This window comes from Saccostrea cucullata, unplaced genomic scaffold, assembly GCF_032062105.1.
Source record: "Saccostrea cucullata isolate Sc308-1 unplaced genomic scaffold, CSIRO_AGI_Scuc_v1 ctg457, whole genome shotgun sequence".
NCBI classification, from domain to species: Eukaryota; Metazoa; Mollusca; class Bivalvia; order Ostreida; family Ostreidae; genus Saccostrea; species Saccostrea cuccullata.
Window position 1 is genome coordinate 372,316 of NW_026933724.1, and position 23,816 is coordinate 396,131.

General features: G+C 33.8%; 3 protein-coding genes across 3 annotated transcripts in view; 2 read left to right on the plus strand and 1 right to left on the minus strand.

Annotated features, from left to right (window-relative positions):
- The window catches only part of LOC134239164 (uncharacterized), a 164,465-nt gene that overhangs the window by 103,279 nt on the left and 37,370 nt on the right, over positions 1–23,816 (minus strand). The window lies entirely within an intron of this gene.
- Positions 5,221–6,756, plus strand: LOC134239148 (uncharacterized). The gene has a single exon (XM_062721309.1). The coding sequence runs from the start codon at positions 5,230–5,232 to the stop codon at positions 6,505–6,507; it is 1,278 nt and encodes a 425-aa protein (XP_062577293.1). The 5' UTR covers positions 5,221–5,229; the 3' UTR covers positions 6,508–6,756.
- LOC134239122 (golgin subfamily A member 6-like protein 22) lies at positions 10,858–14,023 on the plus strand. Its single transcript, XM_062721283.1, has 2 exons — positions 10,858–11,345; positions 11,776–14,023. The coding sequence occupies exon 2, from the start codon at positions 11,807–11,809 to the stop codon at positions 13,274–13,276; it is 1,470 nt and encodes a 489-aa protein (XP_062577267.1). The 5' UTR covers positions 10,858–11,345; positions 11,776–11,806; the 3' UTR covers positions 13,277–14,023.

Here is a 23,816-nt window from a genome sequence, read left to right on the forward strand (position 1 = left end):
TCAACTCTCAAAACTTATTGTCAAGTCTTTTAAAGTTTTTCTTAAGTAGGTCAAGGTCAAAGGGTTGAAATTGCTGTTATCGCATGGACAGCCTTGTCACAAGGGAAAAAAAACGTATAATATAGAATCCTTAACACCAATTGTTCAAAAATTTAGTCAAAGTTATTAAAGTTTTTTCAAATTTTGGTCAAACTCCAAGGTGAAGTTCAAAACATTTAAAATTGTTGGTACCTAAGGTCTATTCACAAGAAATACACTGTGAATTATGAAAACTTTTCAAAGTTATGGCCAAGGATAAAGTCAAAGGAGGTCAAACTCCAAGGTCAAAATGTTAAAACTGGTTAGACCAAAGGCAAGGTCTTGTCACAAGAATACACCTGTAAAATAATGTTTTACAATGTGAACATTTGAGTCAGTGCAGATTTACACATTCCAGTTACACTTGAATCTTTGATTCAGGATCCAACTCTTTAAACTGGGATGTCACCTGATGTGTATTTAAGTTGCATGTCTGTAACAATAAAAATTAGCAAAATTTCAAAAAAAGTGGAACTAACTAAAGGTCAAATTGACAAATTGTCAAATGTGTTGGTACCCAAAGAAAGGTCTTGTGACAAGAAATGCATGGTATGGGCCTCCATGCAAGTTTGTTCCTGGTATTCAGGTATTGAAAGGAATGAAGCTGCTCCAAAACCTTTCACCTGGTCCTTTATCTGGAAAATAAAGGTCAGATCGATCAGCATCTCAAGCAACTCTGTTAGAATGCATCCCAGGCTAATGCACCATTCACACGTTTGGTCACCAAAGGACTTGTTGCTTGGGAAAGTTCAAGTTTCAAATGTAATACTCTCAGACAAAAGGCCCACAGGTCTCAATGGTTGGAGTGGTGTGAATAATCAAAGGGGAAGAACTACACTCAAACTAGAGTGACAAAGTTTTGCCTACATAATTTAAAAAATATGTCCACATGATGAAATGCCACATGAAGGAATGAAAATGGATGTAATATGAAGAAAATAAATCTTGCTCCTTTGTTTAAAATTAGAGTTTATGAATAAAAAAGTCTCCACTTGTATTAATAGTTTATAAAGTTTTGTGAAATTAACTTGAATACTTTGAAACGGGGATTAATCTTAAAAATACAACAAATAGTACAGTCAAAGGTCATAAGGAAAGTCAAGGTAAAAAAAGTGTACACAGTTTATCAGTTCTTACTGATATGTATTAATACTGTAAACCAACTTTTATTCGCGTGCGAGAAATTTTCGCGAAGTTCGCGAGAGCCTCGTCATCGCGATTTTTCCTCGCCACGAACCGGTCCTTAAAGTGTATGTGTCTATTAACAACAGATCCAACAAGAGGCCCAGGGGGTCATGGTTTGAACAAACTAGAATCTACACTACCTGAGGATGATTCCACAAGAGTTTCATCTTTCCTGGCCCAGTGGTTCTTCAGAAGGTTTTTAAAGATTTTTCCTATATATTCCTATTTAAAACTTCGATCGGCCATTTTGGCCCCACCCTACCCCCAGGGGTAATAATTTAAACAAACTTGAATCTATACTACCTGAGGATGATCCCACATGAGTTTCATCTTTCCTGGCCCAGTGGTTCTTCAGAAGATTTATAAAGATTTTTCCTATATATTCCTACGTAAAACTTTGATCAGCTGTTTTGGCCTCACCCTACCCCCCGGGGGTCATGATTTGAACAAATTTGAATCTACACTAGCTAAGGATGATTCCACATGAGTTTCATCTCTCCTGGCCCAGTGGTTCTTCAGAAGACAGACTTGTTTACCCATAACGTTGTCTCTCAGTATTTTTCTTTAGATTTGTCCGTGAGATTTGGCATTTGCCAGTAAGATTTCATTTTCCATCAATTTTACATATATTAAATGAGAAAAACTGCTTTTCTGATTACAAAAACATGGTTTAACAACAAGGTCTTTGTCATTTAAGAATACCACAGCGTTTTGGCAACCTGACATCGCTTATGTGTTTGAAATCTTTCTCTTATTTAGCGATAAATAGAGTAAATCTACATCAGATCATAACGAAAACTAACTCTTAAATTCCAAACTAACTTATTTCTGATTTCCGTATTTTCATAATGGCAAAACGTGAGACGTATTTTAGACTAAAAATCCGTAAAAAATACGGCGAAATCGTAAGAGTAAACAGGTCTGAGAAGAAGATTTTTCAAGATTTTTCCTATATATTCCTATGTAAAACTTTGATCGGCCATTTTGGCCCCACCCTATCCCCGAGGGTCATGATTTGAACAAACTTGAATCTACACTACCTGAGGATGATTCCACATAAGTTTCATCTTTCCTGGCCCAGTGGTTCTTGAGAAGAAGATTTTTTAAAAATGCCATTAATTTTTCTCTAATTCATGATTATCTCCCCTTGGAAAAGGGTGTGGCCCTTCATTTGAACAAATTTGAATCCCCTTGACACCCAAGGATACTTGTGGCAAGTTTGGTTGAAATTGGCCAAGTGGTTCTTGAGAAGAAGATGAAAATGTGAAAAGTTTACGACGACGACGACAACAACGACAATGGCTACAACGACAGACAACGGACAAATTTTGATCAGAAAAGCTCACTTGAGCCTTCGGCTCAGGTGAGCTAAAAAGGCTTGGTCATGAAAATTAACCATCGCGAACTTGTTCATCCCAGTTAAATCGCCAAATAAAGTTGTCGCCAATAAAAGTTGATTTACAGTATATGCCCTTGGAAGAAAATTTCTTGCATAGCTTCCTTGAAATTGAGATTACACAAATTAAATGATATTCTACTATGATTATGGCCAAGATTAAAGAACTGCCATGGAATTATTCTCAAATAAATCACAAACGTCATCAAAAAATTATCAGATCAGAAACATGTATCAAAGCTGTGCAGTTGAAATGTACATTTGACTTCAGAATGAAATCTAAACAGTGTAGGTTTCTAAAGCTAAGCGGGGCTGTTTCACCGACCTCCCTACTCCATATTTAAACCCTGTGATGTTGGTGGTATAAAAAGAGATTGATTTTATTATATATTCAAAAAGATTAATCTATCAAAGCTAAAAACAGATTTATAATTAATAAAAGGCTAATTTTAATGCAGCAAAAGCACAAATCATCTACATTCTATTCATAGGTAAGCAAACAAATTTACACTCTGGTGCTAAATGGAACAGCTTTATTGCAGCAAGGTGACCTAATTCATCTCTCTATAGAGAAACAATCAGCCATATTCTAGAGCATCTTAGTAGAATAGAAATAAAGTCCGCGTTTTCATGAATGTTGTAGAATAACCTCTGAGGTTGAGAAACGTTGTTTGAAATATAAAAGCCTCGGCTTTTATCTTTCAAAAAACATTTCTCAACCTCGTAGGTTATTCAACAACATTCACGAAATTGCGGACTTTATTTCTTAAGCAATATGCCAAGGTCAAAAATCTTTGATGCAGTCGAATAGTTCTCATCAAAATGTTTAAGTACATATATACTGGTTTTAAAAAAAAGATCAACCGATTAGAATTTCATCAACAGACTAGAATTTTAATTGGTACCTGAACTGAATATTAAGTCATCTTAATACTTTTAAATATCTGATATTCATGCACTTTATGGACAATATCTCATTATCATCCTTGACCGTAATTTTAAGTTTCTATGCACCCAGTCGATGAGACTATTTTCTGAATTAAACATCATTGTGTGCCCTGCATATGTGATCTACAACAAAGCAACTAGATAATTAAAGTTCTTCATTTTTTGTTACTTTAAACACCCATTGTTTATAACATACCCTAAATAAGGCTGTTATAAATAACAAAAAAAAAAAGCTTTTTCAGGGAACATACGAGTAGTTTATATTTGTATAGCCTTAAATGCTCAGAATACTCCTGTAGGATTAAGATAAGAGGTGCATACTGCCAAAATCCTCAACACATCATGTACACCACATAAATGTGAAACTGGAAACCTTCTCTTTACTTCTCAGGTATTTAAGAATACTTGTACTTTAATAATGCACCATTACTTATCAAAATTTAAGTATTAATCTGACTAAATAGTTATAAATGTATAAAAAATGTCATATTTCTAACTTTTATATTGACAGAACCTTAATTTGTTACATTAATCATATTTTAATTATATCATTTATGCTGTAAGTATTACATCAAGGTTACAGATGACCAGTCATTTTTGAATTAAAAATTATCATTGATCTACATGGGTTGAATTAATTTTTTCGAAAAGTATTGAATATTAGCCTGTATGTGTTTCTGCCAAGACAATATAGCTTTAATATGTACTCAATACTTTAGTATTTTGTGAGAATTCTACCTACCTACCTACCTACCAAAAGGTCCAAATGAATGAACGGAATGTTCATCATTTGGACCTTTCGGTAGGTAGGTAGGTAGATGAATATTTCTCTTGAAACCTGATCTGTAGCAATTAAATTACCATCAAAATTTTAAAGACTATTTTAATAAGAAATTTCTATCATTTAACATATAACTATTATTATTGACCTCAAATTAATTCAGTAAGGAACAAGAGATGTTTATAAGACACTTATGCCCCCCTCCCCCAAATAATTGAAAGTTTTCTAAGTCCAAGGGACATAACTCTGTCAAAAATGGCTTGATCGTACCCAAAACAGAATTTTACGTACTAGATATTTTTATGAAAAATCTGTATACTGAATTTCATTACAGTATGTGCAACTGCTGCAAAGAAAATGAAAAAAATCTGCAAATAATTGGGAATTTTCTGAGTCCAAGGAGCATAACTCTGTCCAATATGGCCTGATCGTACACAAAACAGAATTTGACTTAGATATTAATCTGTATACCAAATTTCATTTCAATATGTGCAAACTCTGCGAAGAAAATAAAAGGAAACTGATGGTGGACCGACAGACATGTATTTTAATTTTGAGGAGAAACCATTCACAGTACAAAAATACTAAAATATTGAGTACATATTAAAGCTATACTGTATTACATATTTTTTTTTTCTACCAGAAATTCTCTAGAACCATTTCCTGTATGTCTCTATTCATTAGAAATCATGAAATTTTAATTACTTCTTTAAATGATGTTTGTCCATAAAAAGAAGTTGCATTCTGGAACACTTTTTTTGCCACACGTTAAAAACATCAGTGCTGTTTGCAATGATAGACTACTTTATAGAGTTGAATCTTTTGGTCTCTGTTTTCAGAAATGAATGATTTTAAAATGGCTGGCAAGCAGAGAACCTTACCATTCACCTCTCCACGAAGAGAAACAAGAGCTGGCAGGGTGACGGAAAGAGATGCTAAATTGAGGCTAGAGGATAATGAGAGAGTTAATCATACTTCTGTGTCACATGACAAGTTAGAGAGACAGTCTACCATGCTCAAGTCCAGTCTAAACAGTTCCACAGTCAGAAGGCGACCGAACAAGAAGCCAAATCAAACCATAGCATCCAGTCAGAAGCTGAATCAGTTAATAATAGGAAGACCAAACATGACTGACAACAAAGTCAAAGACACCGACTCTTGTTTGAGACAACTGGAAGATCTATACAGCCAGGCTGAACAGGTCTTAGGCTGTACAAAGGAAGAAGGCCTCTGTTTTGTAGAAGTTTTCAGAAGACTGTTGGAAGGATATGATGCCAAAAGCTCTAGGATAGAAGGATTGCTGGTGGAAAAGGCAGACCTTTCAAAGAGAGTCATGGACCAAGAGGAGCGAATAGAAGAAAATTCAGAGTACTATAAAAAAGAACAAGCCAAATTTAAAAATCAAATAGATCAGAAAGATGTGGAAAATCAAAGACTGGATGATACAATTACAAAGCTTAAAGGAGAGAAAACTGAACTATTTCAAAAATTAAATAGACTACAGGAACAGCTAGAGGAAGCAGCCATTAAACCACAAAAATCCTACTGCCAGGAATGCAGAACAGAAATCCTGGAACCTGTCTTTTCCTTAGAGTCAAAAGATGTGACTGAATTTGAAAAGGAAATTGGTCAAAATAGTATATCTTCCAAAATGAAAAATCTAGATAGATGTCATTCAGAAGAAACTCCATCTAGGAACTTTGTAGTAAGAAAGCCCACTAAAAGTGATAGTGAGACATTAATCAAATCAGAACTACCAGATTCTGGTCCTCCCTCCCCCAGGCACGATTTCTTATGTGATTCATCACAGTCCACACCCAGATCATCAGTAAAATTAACTGAAACTGAAATATCTGGACGAGACCATTCAGACCCTGTAGCCAGTATCTTACTCAGACCTTCAGTCCAACATAGGGATCTTCAGGTTGATAATCTACAATCCACGACAGAAATGTTTTGTAGATCCAGTTCCCGACACCACTACCTCCGCAGTAATACAGAGATTTCATCCTCCAGCTCCTACTTCAGCTTTGCTAATCAGTCCGAGTACAGCGGGCCTGGACTCTGGTCAAGAGAGAGCAGTTCATTGTCATTTGCTAACAGTACATACTCAGAGTAGCTAGCACTGTCTAGCAGTATATACTCAGAGTAGCCAGTATTAGCTTAATATAAACACAGTCATCAAAGAGTTTTCAAAATTATACATTTTCATGAAGTTTTTCCTGATTTCAGTATAAACAAGAACACTTCTATAAACCATCTATATAATTTATCTAAAATCACACGACCAGATCATTTATTACATGGTTGTAACTGGAAATGCTTTATCTTCTATAAAAACTGTCTACTGGAGTGTCAATCAATAAATGTCGCCACATACCCTCTGAGTCAATTTCATTATACCCCCCGCTTGAAAAGCGGGAGGGTATATAGTAATTGTTAATTCCGTCCGTCTGTACGTCTGTCCGTCCGTCTGTTACGCTTTGGGGTACCCATCTCTTATCCGCAACTCCTCTCATACCACTAAATGAAATTTGATGAAACTTTCACAGAATCTTTATTACATATTGCCATAGTGCACCTCCTATTTTACTTTTTGATCCGACACATATTTTGGGTTTCCCGGCCACAGCAAAACATGGACTTTGCCATTATAACTATATGGAGGCGGGGGGTATCATTTATTTAATATACTGTAAATTCACATATTTTTGTGGGGTAAATTTTCATGGTTTGAGGAAAAAATATGGGTTCTTGGGGATTTAATTCAGGGGTTCAAAACTTTTTTTGTCATGGTCAAGTCCAGGACTTGAGGAGTAAATTTTAGGCAAGTCCGAGAAAGAAATTTCAGAGTCCATATTTACCTATACATCATTAAATTTATGTAACTTATAATTTATTTTCATTTGTTGCATTGAATGAATAAAGACTATTAATATAGGTTTTATTTGTCCTCCATAAACTGTCATATAGTCATACATGAGTATTTCAACACAATACCAGACTGATAGAATATACATTACAATAACTTTTACAAATACTCACGACTGAATAAACCATGTTACAATAAATAGAAATTGGAATGTGCTGTAAGTCACAGCTAAAACCGAAATTTAACAAACTCATTGCCGTTTGTCATATAGGAGGAAACATGAGGAATTGCGTAAAAGCAAGAGTCTAATCGCAATGGAAAATAAAAAGACGGATTGTATTTTCGAAACGTTCGTAATGTTTTATGGGTATTTTAACGCTCACAAACCCACATTTTTACTTAATACATTTGAGAATTTGCTTTATTTTTAGCATTACGATCATTTTTTAACTTATAAAAAAAGATAAACAAGAAACATAGCCAAGTCCCAGGACTTTGGCGAATTCTAAATGCCGAGTCCGGATCCGGAATTTGTTAGTCCAGGACGTCGGACTTGAGGATTTTTGAACCCCTGTTAATTTTGCGGATGAAGAATTGTTGAATAGTAATATTATGTGAAAAATTACATTTCATGGTGGACTTAAATTTGTGGGTCTCTTCATACCTAGAAAACCATGAAAATTAACACCCACGAAAATTAGTGATTTCACAGTACTTGGAAACCACAAAATGTACAGATTTTATATTTATATTCCGTCCGTCCGTCCGTCTGTTACGCTTTGGGGTACCCATCTCTTATCCACAACTCCTCTCATACTACTGAAGGAAATTTAATGAAACTTTCACAGATTCTTAATTACATATTGCCATTGTGCACCTCCTATTTTACTTTTTGATCTGACATATATTTTTGATTTTCCAGAGCAAAACATGGACACTGCCATTATATTCATATGGGGGGGGGGGGGGGTATCATTTAGTGAGCTCATTGCTCATAGTACCTCTAGTTTGAATATGTATTGCTTGGTACTCTGGCATTTGTAATTACACTGTTCATCAACCTCATGATCCATAAAATTGACCTTTGACCTACTTATAAAAAAAGATTCATTTTGCCAATATTCAGAATATTTCTTACATCTAAGAGGTAAATCTATGCTATTTAATAAGTGCACTGTTTGCCAGAAAACATGAAAAAAATTTCAGAGTTGCCATCAACTAGATCTTAACCTTTGTGCTAATTATCAACAAGAGGCCCATGGGCCACATCGCTCACATGAGAAGCTTTGACAATTCTGTTCTTTACTAGATTTCCCCCTTGTAATACATATTGTGACCCCACCCTACCCCACTAATCATAATTTAGACAATTTGAAATCTACACTACCCCAGGATGCTTCCACATAAGTTTCAGCTTTTCTGGCCCAGTAGATTTTCAAAGATTTTTCCTATATATTTCTATGTAAAACTTTGATTCCCCATTGTGGCCCCGTCCTACCCCCGGGGGTCATGATTTGAACAATTTTGAATCTATATACACCTCTCAAGGATGCTTTCACATAAGTTTCAGCTTTTCTGGCCCAGTGGTTCTTGAGAAGAAGATTTTCAAATATTTTTCCTATATATTTCTATGTAAAACTTTGATTCCCCATTGTGGCCCCGCCCAATCCCCGGGGGTCATGATTTTAACAATTTTGAATCTACACTACCCCAGGATGCTTTCACATAAGTTTCAGCTTTTCTGGCCCAGTGGTTATTAAGAAGAAGATTTTCAAAGATTTTTCCTATATATTTCTATGTAAAACTTTAATTCCCCATTGTGGCCCCGCCCAATCCCCAGGGGTCATGATTTGAACAATTTAGAATCTACACTACCCAAAGATGCTTTCACATAAGTTTCAGCTTTTCTGGCCCAGTGGTTATTAAGAAGAAGATTTTCAAAGATTTTTCCTATATATTTCTATGTAAAACTTTGATTCCCCATTGTGGCCCCGCCCAATCCCCGGGGGTCATGATTTGAACAATTTAGAATCTACACTACCCCAGGATGCTTTCACTTAAGTTTCAGCTTTTCTGGCCCAGTGGGTCTTGAGAAGATTTTTAAAGATTTTTCCAATATTTTTCTATGTAAAACTTTGATTCCCCATTGTGGCCCCGCCCAATCCCCGGGGGTCATGATTTTAACAATTTAAAATCTACACTACCCCAGGTTGCTTCCACATACGTTTCAGCTTTTCTGGCCCAGTGGTTCTTGAGAAGAAGATTTTTTAATGACCCAACCCTATTTTTGTCTTTTCTTGATTATCTCCCCTTGTGAAGGGATTTGGCCCTTCATTTTAACAATTTAAATTTCCCTTTATATAAGCATGCTTTGTACCAAGTTTGGTCAAAATTGGCCCAGTAGTTCTTGAGAAGAAGTGGAAAATGTGAAAAGTTTACGGACGGACAGACGGACGGACGGACAACGGACACAATGTGATCAGAAAAGCTCACTTGAGCCTTCGGCTCAGGTGAGCTAAAAATGTTCTGGACATTCAGTGATTTTATTTGTGTCCTTCGACACAAAAGATCGTTGAAGCTGTCTGTATTTTAATCAGTATGGCAGCAGCTGTATAAATTTTAACCATTAAGTGGTGTTTGCTGCTATATAAAGAACTATAAGTGGAATATAGCATTTTTTGCCCCCCCCCCCCCCCAATCAAGTAAGCAGGCTCTGAAAACATTAAGTCTCTTAAATGTTGCTATGTCAGTGGGCAGAGCATTCCAGTCCCTGATGGTCCTGGGGTAGAAGGATCCCATATGAACTTGGGTGTCACTGGATGGTATGTGCAAAGAATGCCCTCCCATGTTACAGCTGAGTCTTGATGGTGGCACTAGTTTGCCTGATGTTTCAATTCTGACTAGTACCTTGTGGATCTTATATAGAAGGATTAACCTGGCCCTCTTTCTACACTCCTCCAGTGTTTCCCAATGCAGGGTGTCCAGCATATCTGTGACCGACGAGGTGTTGTGGTATCAGTTAGTAACATACATGGCTGTCCTGCATTGGACCATCTCAATCTTATATATATATCATCTTTCATGTATGGGTCCCAGGTAGTACAAGCATACTCTAGGGCAGGTCTTACGAGTGACTTGTAGGCTTTCTCTTTGATGTTTGCATTTCTTATGTTCAAGTTACGTTTTAGAAAGCTAATGGTTATTATATTTATTGTTAGCTTTCTTGCAGATAGTGGATATATGATGGTTCCATTTCATATCTGATGTAATTGATACACCTAGATATTTTGCTAAACATATCTTTGGTGTCAAATTACAGAATAGGTATTTCTAATAAATTGCATCTTACGCAACCAGATCGAGATTCTTCGAAAAAAAAAATTTATAAGAGTTTCTTCTTATTAAGTTATAGCAAGTTTTGTAAAAATCTGACACTGACAATTATAGTTTCTATGCATTGACAAGAAAGAATTATCCAATGCTCTTCTTTTGAAATGATTCAATAGTCAATATTAGCAGTATCAAACAATAAAATAAAACCATTTTAAGGGTTTTTAAATTTTCCTATAGAAGTACCTGGTAGGTGCCTTAATGCATCTCTTCTACAGATATTGCATTAACAAGGTATGTTCAATTGCAGTTTTAAATCTCTTCAATTGGACTGCCTATCTTTATAAATCTTGAAATGAGAAAGGATTGGTGTTTAAATATTCAATTTTAAATGATGACAACTGGATATTATACAGAAAAATTAATACTGTCTGTTCAGGTTTTTCCATTGAGTGGACTACACGACAGCGGTGCCGTGTTCTATAGTAAATTTGTGGAGACGTGCAATGGTTACATCGTACAATCTCTCTGTCTGTCTAGCGAACAGAAAATGTGACATTGATCTCCTAGGACACCTATAAGATTTCTAAACCCGATAACAGAATCATACTTATAGGCTGGAAAATTGGATGTTTATTTTTTTTTTTAAAGTGGACAATAAATGAGGACTAACTATCCTGGAAAGCAAGTAAACATTAAACAATTTTTGGACCAAATACCTTAATATTGGATATGCTAACTTCTAATTTTAGAAGGTAAGCCAATTTATCTTTGAATTATGTAATTTTGAAAGTTTAAGCTAGTGTTTTTATAAAGTCTCCAAAATTTAGAATCAAGGGATTAATGGTGCTAAATAAGATACTGAGAAATCTGCAATGCATAGATATTCTAAGGATATTTTATTCATACCCACAAAATTACTTGTAAAATGATCAGGCTAAGCTAAAAAAAATAATTCTCCTCTTGCTGCTTAGCGTTCCTCATTATATGAACTCTTTATAGGCATGAAAAAAAATTATATGCATGGATTTACATGACAGTAGTATTTATTTCATAAGTAATAGTAAATATTTGTTGAGAAATTTAGTGCCAAGGATTTATAATATGTCAACGAAAATATTTCATTTTTGCATAATTATCAATTTCTGTAGTCTCTATCTACTGATTTTGTTCTAACTTATACAGATTAAATACAGAATTTGACCAAACACTCTGAATGGCACAGAACCAGACAAAGAGAGGCAAAAACTCCAAGTCAAGTCCCAGTGACAAGGAGATTGCCAGCAAAGGAGAGGCTACAAAGAGTGAAAATGATCAGGATCCACACCCAACAGATTCCAGCAGGAAAGTCACAGAGAAGGGGAAAACTTCTGAGAATTCAACAAAGAAATCATTGGAACAATCTAGAACATCCCTAGATTTAACCAAGAAACATTCGGACCAGGCCAAAAATCAAGGAGAAACAGCCAAGGGCACAAAACCAAAAACAAGCTCAACCAAAAAAGTTTTAAAAATAGAGAGGAATCATAGTGAAGCCAAAAAGATTCTGTGTCAAATGAACAGTCAGCTCACAGAACTTCTACTGGGCCGGCCTAGTTTAACAGAGAGTCCGACAGACTTAACGCGAAGGTCACTGAGTGCTATACAGACCTTGACCAAGGACATTGGGTCTGTTCTCGACACGTCAAGTAAGAAATCGAGTTTTCTTGAGGACATAGGACATCTCTTGCAGGAAATTTCTCAAATCAAGCAAATGCTACATAAATGTGAGTCTAATTTAAGAAGTGAAAAAGAACTAGTGAAGTTCCACACCAACAGAGCCAGAACATTTCAGAACGAAATTGAGAAACTGAAGGTGGAGAAAAAGCAAGTAGCTGACAAAAATAAGGAATTGGAAGATACAATAATGGAGTTGGAAAGTAAATTCATGCAAACAAGGTTAAGTCATCAAAATGCCATAAAAATACATACTGAAAAGCAGGCAGGTCTGCAGGACAAGGTCAATAAATATGAATTCTCATTATCGTCATTGGAGGAAAAGAATTCAGAGCTTACCACGGACAATCAGAGTCTGAAAGACAAAATTCTGGAGTTAGAACAAAGAAATAAAGCCCTAGAAAAGAAGTGTCAGGGGTACCATAAAGACATCGAGAAAGTTAATCATAAAAACAAACACCTGGAAAACAAAAACAGGAAACTCCAGACCGAAGCCGATATGATGAACGTTCGAAACATAGAATTAAAAAATAAGAACAAATCAATTGTAAAAGAATCAAATCATTCTGAGGAGAAAATCAAAGACTTGGAAGAAAAAGTCCATAATTTATCATCTGAACTAGAAACTTGTTACACTGAAAATGATGGGCTTAGGGATCAAATTCATCACCTAAAATTAAAGCTTTCTGAATATGAAGATGAGTCTGATGTGTTAATAGAGGATTACACTCAGGTATTGAAGGAGAGAGGTGAAATATACAGGAGGCGATTGTCTGGATCGTTTACTCCATCAGCATTACACAAACTGCGGAGGGATGATAGTGAACACTCCCTGATCAGTTGTGCCAACAGTGGACTAAGTTCTACCCTAGAGAGTCAGGGTAGAGTCTCGGCCGCCGCTAGGCCACGCTCAGAACTCTCTGATGTCAGCTTCGCAAACAGTTCCCACTCAGATGAAGTGCCGAGGTGAAATAGGAAGTGATGATAAGTAGACTTCTTAAGGACTGATATAAAATCAAGCAGACCATCAATGTATTGAATTTCAACAAGTTGTGACACCTGGATGTAATGATTTTGATCTCGATTACAAAGTCTGTATTTACTTACTGCCACAAATACTCAAGTGTTAAAATTCAATAAAACTGTTGATAATAGATGTCCAAATATTGCTTGTCAAATCTTTTTTCAAATAAATAATGCAATGTAAGATAATCACCCCTCTTAAAGTATTTCCGTGATGACGTATGTTTTACTTTACTTGTAAAGAAATCTAGAAGTTGCATCTATTTAAAGAATTACTTTATCATGGAGGTCAACAGATCAACAGCATAGGGGAAGCAAAATATGTGGTCCACTTATTGCCAAAGCTAGTTTCTATATCATAATCTTGGCCTGAAAAGGCATATCAAATTCTTTTAAATGATCATACAATTGATATTATACTTGAAAAAAAAAAATTATTGGTTTCTGTACAAAACAAGAATTGCCAATGTATGTATAAGTACTGCAATCAGCAACGGACTGCAAGGTGGTGTACCTATGGCAACAGTAAACAACTGTAAAGAAATTTTATTTCAGGAATCGTCAAATTTTGTTTGCTTGAGCCCACAAACCCTCTTCACACAAGTGTGCACATTTTCTAAACATTCAATTTACTTTATCATAAACAACATGACCATGTTAATACCTCTTAATTCAATGATGAAATATTCAATCAATCCACAATAAAAGGTGTATCATCTGTCTGTCAATTATTTTTATAATCATAAATGTTCAAAGTACACTTTTATATCTGTTCAATATCATTATCTCTGAGAGTGTTCAAAATAATTCATTACTTCATATATTTTCTTAAATTAAACCAGAAGTCTATGACAAGACTGTAGCTCCACAGTTTGTACTGATAACAAAGGAAGAGAAAAGCAACACTTGGACTGCAACTGCAATAAATGGAATCATTATAATAATCCATATTTCAGTTTCTTTTTGTAGGAAGAGTAGACTTATGAAAAAATTTAAACACATTTCTATTTTTGTAACCATGGCAACTTCGTTTTTGTAACCATGGTAACTCCATTCATCAAATTCTAAAACCGAAATAAACAATTATGAATCTTGGTGTTGTCTACTTGTGTGCAAATTTATATTGAAATAAGATCAAAACTGTTGGAGAAGTAGGATTTTGAAAAAAAAATGACAGAAATTTTATTTTTAGTAACCATGGCAATATCATTCATTGAAATCAAAAAGCTGTAGAAACAAATATAAATTTTAGTGTTGTTAACTTGTGTGCCAAGTTATATTGAAATCAGACCCAAACTGTAGAAGTAACTTGGTAAATGTACTTCACAGAAATTTAATTTTTTAGTTGGCAACACCATTCATTGAAATATATAAACCAATAAACAGAGTTATATAACTTGTGACCAAGTTATATTAAAATCAGAATAAATTTGTAGGATGGGGTAGCATTTTGAAAAATTTTTTACAAACATACAGGCAGATGGATGATAGACACTATACTATGAAATAAGATCTTCTGGTCTCGGACCAGTAGAGCTAAAAATTAATTCTACTTTTTAAAGAGAAAGATTGTAAAAAAAAAAAAAAGAACATTGTAAAAAAAGTGATCTTTGTTGGGATGGATATCTTTCCAGTGACTATAAAATTGTGAACAACTTTTGATATCATGAATATCAAACATAAAATGGAGAGAGAGAGAGAGAGAAAAAGTCCCAACCACCTTTACTTATGTACTTGAACCAAAATTACTTGAATCAAGTCATTTGAGTCGTTTGGAAGTTTTTTTTTTTCTGTGTCCCAATAGGCTGGAGATAATGCGTTTTGACTGTAGATGGTGCTTTTTTTTTAACACATGGAGATTATTTACATCACAAAACCCATAAAATTTTCTGAAGTAAAAAATGAGATGATAAATGACACCCCATGCAGTGTGAAAACCGACAGAACATAACAAATGACAAATCAATACCAAGAACCTGCATGTCTGCAAATAAAATAAAACAATATTTCTACCTTACACAGGACACCTCTATTTGCATCTCATTCACATATCTCCAAGTTAGGATATTTAAATGATATTTAAAAATACCTTGGCAAATTAATTTGACAAAAGAAGTAGTGATGAAACAAATCTTGTATTTATTCAGACGTAGGACGAGAAAATTAGTGAGTTATCTATATCGTGTATGGATCAATTAAGCAAACAGAGTGTCAATCTGTCGATCCCCAATGTCAGCAAACAGTTTAATACTTAGACCTTCTCTCATGCTGCCTAAAAAAAATAAGAAAACACTCCCATCATAAAATGTTGAATTTTTCATCAGTTTTACCTAAGGTTTACAAATACAGCAAGCCTAACCATTGATACAAAGCTACTGCCTCTTAGAATTAGCAGGTAACTTTTAAATAATTCAAACTTTAATTTTAATATATAGAATTGTACTTATGAATGTTATCATTTTATAAGGTAGCGGAAATTATATATATATAACATTCAAATTTTTATGTTTGATTGCATGTAGTGAAAAATAAAAAGAAAAAAAATAAACAGACTTTAAAGTATTTTCTTGATCAGGAATGGCAGGGCGTACAAACAGAACTGTGTTGAGGCTGCAGAGCTTCCCGATGGGGAGATCTAGACCAACTCCGCTACAATCACGAAATCCTGTGTCTCCCAGAAAAACTAAAGGTGTGGCCACCAAACCACAGCCAGACAACCAAAAACTGGTAGTGGACCAGCTGTGTCAGTTCCTTCTGGGTTCAACTGCCATGAGTGATAATGCTTTCCTCAACTGTCAAAATACACTGAAAAAACTTGAACAGTTGCAAGCTGATATACTTAAAGAAGTACCGTGGGTAAAAGACCTGCCTGATCAGAATTATTTTGGAGGCATAATAGGACTTCTTTTGAAGGAATATCAGAAGCAAAAAAGTGATATTAAAAATTGGGTTGCCAACTGTAGAGCAAATGAGAGGTTAATGGAATACAAAGGAAAACAAATCAAAGAACTCCAAAACAAGCATGAAATTCAGATACTGGCAAAAGATGAGGAAATACAAGGATTGGTTAAAGAGATAAGCCACCTGAAAGTGGAAAATAAAGGACTAACAGAGAACAATAACAAGCTACAGGAGCTAATTAGAAGGGAAGAAGAAGAGTGTAAGGAAAAATTGCAGAAATTTATATCTTCAGTGAATGTAAGTGAAATTGGGTCAAAGAACCAAAAAGAATCGAAACAAAGTAAAAGACCAAAATCCACCTCCTCAGTTTCGGAGTGCCCATCCTCTCCTACAGGAAACTTTTCAAGAGAAACCTCAGGGAAATCTACCAGGAGTGATTCAGACACATGTGTTTCTTCTGTAAGTTTTGCCAACAGTGGGATTTCTACAGTACCTAACTTCAGGAATATAGAACAAGAGATCAGCGATATGTCAGAGTTAAGCTTTGCTAACAGTACTCTTTCAGAACTTGGGAGATCTTGTTTACTATGTTCAAAAACATTCAACACTACACAAGTTTTTCTTTGTAACCAATGCATTGATAAATTCAAAATTAGTTGAAAATTTTAGAATTCAATTTAAAAAAATTTAAGTAATTTTAAACAATGAACTTGTCATTGAATTTATAACGTTGCATGAATGTTTTAGATGAGAAAGTGTATAGTTAATGCCTCACCTTAATTATCGCTGACAAATAAGAAACTTACATAAATACATGTATACATTTTTAATTACTGACAAAAGAGATACTCCTTCAAAGGCATTTCACAATCTCCCTTTCTTTACAATAAAAGTTAGGTACACCTTTAGACAGGCTAAGACTATGGCCCAATTAAACAACAATGTAGATCAACATGATTTCATTTCCAGCAATTATTTGTTACAAATGAAGTGCCTTAATTAAGAAAATGACTAGAAAATGAAATTTATTGCTTTGCAAGCCTAAAAATGACACAGTCTAATGCCAATGTTTGGAACAGAAAGTGTGCATGGTGAAAAATTATTCTCAACAATCACTTCATAACAGAGAATACCTACATTGGGTATGTATACTTTTTTTCATCAAAAACTAAAATAATTGATCTTTTTTTCCTTTTTAATTTTTTTTTTCATTTTATCAAAAAAAATCTTAGATATATTGTTACATAATAATAAAATTTCTATTCCTTCAACCACCAGATTGGTTCATAACTAATAAATGGAGGCTACAAAACATACAACCACTAACAAGATACAAAAGCCAAAAATCAAAAAGTCACCAAAAGGGAAAGCAAATAAAGTTAAAGGAGGAATGCCTCCTGGCAGAGAATCTACTGGACACAAACAGCTCCACAGGAGTAGAAACCAAGAAAATGGCAGCACTGAAGAATACGGTCCTATACACAAAACATTCAGCACCCAATTACATGACCTTCTGCTGGGAAAGTCAAATGATACTCTTCTAAACAAGATGGGGCATGCAATAGATCGTGGCAAAGAACTCGAGACCAGACTGAATCAGGAAATTCCAGGGGCAAAGAATGCAGAGAGTTTCTTTGACAAAGTTGATTTTACGATTTCTGAGTTTATTTCAGTGAAAGGAAAAAGCAAATTAAAACTGACAAGAAAACTGAAAGAAATGCAAGAAGAAAAGCAGAAGCTGAAAGACAATTCCGATGACTTAAGCCATTACATTGAAAATCTGAAAACCTGCACTGACCAGGAAAGCAAAAGTCATAGGAATGCCATCACATTTTACCTAGCAGAAAATAAAAAACTAAAAGAAGAAATTGAAAATCTAAATACAAGGCAAATGTTGTTAGAAAGAGAGAAAAATGAACTACAAGAGGAATGTTCCACAAGTCTGAGCAGCCTTCACAGGTTAGAAAATAAAACTATAAAACTGGCTACCAACAATAAGAAACTGAACCAGGAATTACAAGCAACAGCAACAGACAGAAAGAAACTTAAATCAAAGCACAGACAACTGGTGTTAGAAAACAAAGACTTGCATCATGAAAATGAGACGCTGAAAAAAAGGCTTGAGAACAATCCTTTAATTTGCGATTTAAATGCAGGTCAACATGATTGCAGAAAATGTATGTCTTCAGGGAATGAACAAGATTTTGTTAGAGACTGTGGAAGACTGTCATCTGCTAACACAGACTGTTCAGAAATAAGTTTTGCCAACAGTTCATGTGCTGAAATTTAAAGATAGAATTTTTGTTTTGATTTCTTTTTATCTAATAAAAAAAAAACCTTTTGAAAATTGATAGTCGAAGAGGGATAGTTTACGATATTTTTATCTTAAAAATTTTTTTTTCTCTGTTGACATTGAAAAAAAACTGTTGACAATCATTCCACATATTTATGGAGCATTGCAATACACAGGTGGAAAACACCTGTTTTAAACGAGATAGCTATCTCAAAAGGCATCACTGATGAATAATTAATTAATGTGGGAACATTTTTTATCTATTTAACACAGTTAAAGGTCTAGTGAACAGATATTGGAGTTGTGCATGAATTGAAACACCACATAAAGCAACCGGATTTACCACATTAACCACTAACACAGATTTATGGATAATGACAAAGAAATTTGTGAACGCAAAATGTGAATTCATGAATGGTCATTTTTTCTTTTAAGAATATTCAAGGACATTTTGTATAAAAAAAAAAATATGCCAGAACCACCAAAACGAAGCAATTCCAAGCTAGGCCCTGTCGATAAAAGGAAAAATCGCCAGCCTATTTTTATGAAAACAACTATTGCAAGACGAGCAAAGGAACAGCAGGTCAGTAAGTGTTCACAGGAGCAGGACAATCTGATAAGACAAATCCACCAACTTGTACAAGGTTCTCATTTCTCTGGTACCGACTCTGTTGCTGCTGCAAAAGAAACCCTCAGCCAACTGGAACATTTTATCATTGAGACTCAAAAACTTGTACCTACTGCACAAAGTGTGACATGCCTTGCAGAGCTAGCAGATCCACTTTCTACAATGGTCAAGCAGCTACAATTGGACTTACAAGAAAAAGAATCAGGGTGTGAACAACAGAAAAGGATGTCCGAGTTTTACCAACGCAAATTACAGGATGCCGAAAACAACCTGCAAATGCAGATAATCGAGTTTGAGGAAAAAATAAAAAACCTAACAAAAAATAACCAGGATCTTCAGGCAAAACTACGAAATTCCGAGTGCCAACTTAAAGAAGTGAACAAACGTTTTGAAGAGGTCAAAATAATGTGGGAACAACATAGGCAGCTGGAGAGAGTGAAGACTTGGGTCATTTCATCTCCAAAAGATTTTTTGGGAAGTGAAGAATCTAAATTAGTTGATTCAAAACTAAAAAGACCTATTTCTGCTTTCTCTGGAAGAAAAAACAAAGAACAAACACTATGCCCGAACAAACCTTGCAGAGTTGACAGTGCCATATCAACAATAAGCTGTGCTAATAGTGGAACTACTCATGTACCAAGTATAAGAAGGAAAAACAGTGGGCAGACAGACATCAGTTTTGCAAACTGTAGTGAAACATAAAGTGATATCACAGTGTGTTGAAATATTCACATCTTGTAGATAATTCCATAAATATAATCCACAGACTGTTCATTATTCATATATTAACAGACATATATTTTTGGATGCAAGAACAAGTTTCTTTATGACATATGCAACATATAATTTTAATCCCCCCCAGCTAATTGTAATTAAAGATCAGCTATTGCCTATTGATGCTTCATATGGTAATATCTCTTCAAAATACAAATTTAAAAAAACAGCTAAAACCTTTATGTTTGATTTTGGAATTTTTTTCAAAGCAAAACAAGGATTTTTTTTTTTTTTTTTGTCTAAAAGCATTTAATTGTACAGTAAAATCCACCTGTGATGTCATTCTTTTGTTTGAGTACTCCATTACTTTCCAGGAAAGAAGTGTTGCAAATTACATTGAAAACAGAATTTGTTATGTTCTAAATTCTCCTTCCCGTGCCTCTCCCAAGGAAAGAACATAAAGAAAATTTTTGAGAAGAGTACATTAACCGTTACATAATTTCAAATTTATTATTTCTTGAAAATAGTAAACATGGTGTTTCTCTTGAGTGGAAAATATATATGTATATGTACATTATTTAAAAATGTTCAAAAATTATCTTTCATTTTTTATCAAATGTTGTATGGTATATTGTTAATAGATAAAAATATGTTAATACGTTGATTGTGAAACCATTTGGGCAAACACATATAAATCTACTGATTCACTTTTAGATCTGTGTCTTTAAAGTTATATGACTTTTTTTTAACAGATACATTGATAATTAAACTTCCTAAATAATCAGGTTTTTAATCTTACATTTCCAGACTGCTATATATGAGGGTTTAAATTTAAGGTGAAGAGCTGTCAGTTATTTAAGATCAGAGTAGGTATCAATAGATATCTATAGAATTATCTAGAATAATTAAGTCTCCAATATCTATACAGGTCTTCAGGTAGGTACAAACATGCAGTACATGGATCTTTTTCAAGACAAGATCAAGTGCCAAATTTTCAACTAATCATATTAAAATCATTTTTTAATTATTAGATAATTTGATAACAGTTTAAAAAATCAGTATAAAAGAACTGACAAGATTTTGTTTTACAGGAATTTGGTTTACGTATAAATGGTTTTTTATGAAAAGAAACTTTTTCTAAGCCATTTATAGTTACTGTAGTAGAAATTAAAGAATTTACCTTTGTCATCATGATAATTTCTAAACCTACAATAGTTGCAAAAGACTTAAATCTAATAAAAAAAATATAGTACTGCAAAGTTTATAATACAGTACTACATACATAGAGAAAAAACTTGCAAACCATATTTTTAAATTAAGGTACTCCGATCCTCAGGTTCTTAAAATCAAGCATTGACTAATTGAAAATGCTCACAAAAATTGTCTCTGAATTTTCAAAGTAACGCGTTTTTACCCATTATAATTCTTCAGACTTCATCATTCAAGTTAATCATATTATATAGAAAAAATTAGTAAAACTCAAATATATTTTCAGGAATTGCAAATAAAAAACATCTGCTATGCATTTTCCAATTTAAATTTGATCAATTAACACATTTTAAAAATGAAAATCATAGGTATCCAGTATGACACCCATTCTCAATATAAGGGCACAAATGCCTCTCTGATTTTTAAAAAAATGAAGTTCAAGAAAAAAATTTTTCTATCAATTACCTTTGAAAGAAGGTATATGAAGATTTTGTTTCCAGATTTTTTTTCATCAAATTATAATACATTGAATAATGACAAGACGATAAAGCAGAGGGTGATTTTATTCAGAAATGTAGCTTGAAATGTACGTTACTCTTTCTTCAATGTCCAAAAAGATATGTAAAAAAAAATGTAGTCATTAAAATCACAATTGGAATAGCTCATCTTAACACCAGCACATCCTACCAACTCTGTCAGCAACATATTTTCTCGGCAAACGAACGTGCGTTTGATTTTTCCTTTCAAAAAACAAAGGTTACTTTTGGATCCAGATGTATAAAAACATTTTTTTAAAGATATGCTTTAAATTCTTCTCTCTGTTTTGTTTAGAGCGATCAGTTTGGAATCTTGTCATTTTTTATAGATACTGGAACCTAACATGTACATGTAGAAAAATTCTATTTTGTAGTTACTATCTTTTTTAACATATATCCATGCCGATTTAGAAAACTACGTAAATGTAACGTACATTTCAAGATATATTTCTGTTTAATAAAAAGCTTAAAATTCATCTAAAAATTCATTGTTTTGATTCAGTTTATTAAAAAAAAGATTCTCTATGTAATCACATTGTGTTATATGTCGCAAACACCATTATGAAGATACGATTGCCTCAGAATATGAGTAGGTAACGTACATTTCAAGCTTGTAATATGTAAATTAGTAATAAGAAAATTTTGAAAAAAAAAGCAATTATTGACATAAAATTCATTTCAATGAAGCGTTTTAAGGCAGTAATATAAGAAATCATAATGTAACAAACGAGGTTATTTGTCATTAACTACATGAATGTCACGTCACTTCGGTAACGTTCATTTCACATATTATTGGAGAGTCCCCTCCACCTCAGTTCATTACCATTCTTTTGTGCTGTTTCGCTGAAATTGACACCGGTCGTAGCCTAGTTACTTCTACCTGTGTGCAAGGGTACAGACAAAAAAATATAAGAGTCAGACGTATTTTGCTATGATCTAACATATGCTCGTGTTTGGCCATGGAAACTGAACATAAATCTATTCCGAATATATCCATTGACAGTATGTTAACAATTTCATTCAATATGTTGCAACATCGTTTTTCAAAACACAAACATACGTGCTTTTCAGCAGATCTGGAAAAATATAACCCAAAATGCAATGATTCAAACAAAACTGAGTATTGTGTGCCTTTCAGTATTTGAAAGGTACGTGACCGTCTTGTGTTCTGGGTTTAGGCCTATTTGTTTCTTTTTTTCAATTTTTTGTTTCTTTTTTTACCAATTATAAGCCTATGCATACCTTGTTTAAATTATCAACAACAATTAAATTATAATATTGACGAAAAGTCGCATATTAAAAGTAAACAAACTGCAATAAGGTTGCCAAAGATGAATTTAAGACACTTAGAAATAAATTTTCTAGCATGTGGTAACAGTCTAAAATATTTACGAGGATTGGGGGTGCATTTAGATGGATTTATGTGGCCAGTTGTCAAATGGATTGTAACGATAATTTTGTTTCGCTCGTGTAAACGCAATTCATTGACTAAATTTAAAAAAAATGTCAGTTAGAAATACGTGAAATGTACGTTACCATACGTAACGTACATTTCAAATATAAAAATCAATTCTCTTCCACAAGCATACGTTAGACACGCAATATATTGATACTATTTGAACTTGCATATCATAAGAAATGCATCATACAGGTTTCGTATTCAGAAATATATATACCAGGTATCAAAATTATTTTACATATAATTGACCTTAATATATTTTTTTTCCTCAGCAGAAACGTTTCTTTTCATTAATTTTGGGATTTAGCCGACCTCCAACCTTTGAAACTTTCCTTTGTGTACACATTCGACTGTGTGAAAGTATGAGAATACATGAAAATTCGTGCGAGATTCACTTAATTTGAATTTCATGGTAACGTACATTTCAGTAACGTACATTTCAAATGATAACTTTTCATGTAAAAAATAATTTTTAATTGTGTTAATCAAATCGTCTTTGCCAGTTTACAGGGTACAAAGGGTTGCTTATTCAGAGTCGTCTCATATTTTCTTCTTAATATATATTCTTAATGGAAAAATATAGGTAACGTACATTTCTTTCTTATCTCTACGATTGAAAATGTCTTTCATTCCGTAAACATATTTAAAAAAGTTGCTCAAATTGTTCAATTTCATGTTACATTATCTAAGTAGGAGTAATTAATCTATTGAAATCTCAAATTTAGCCCATCAATTAGTAAAGGAGAA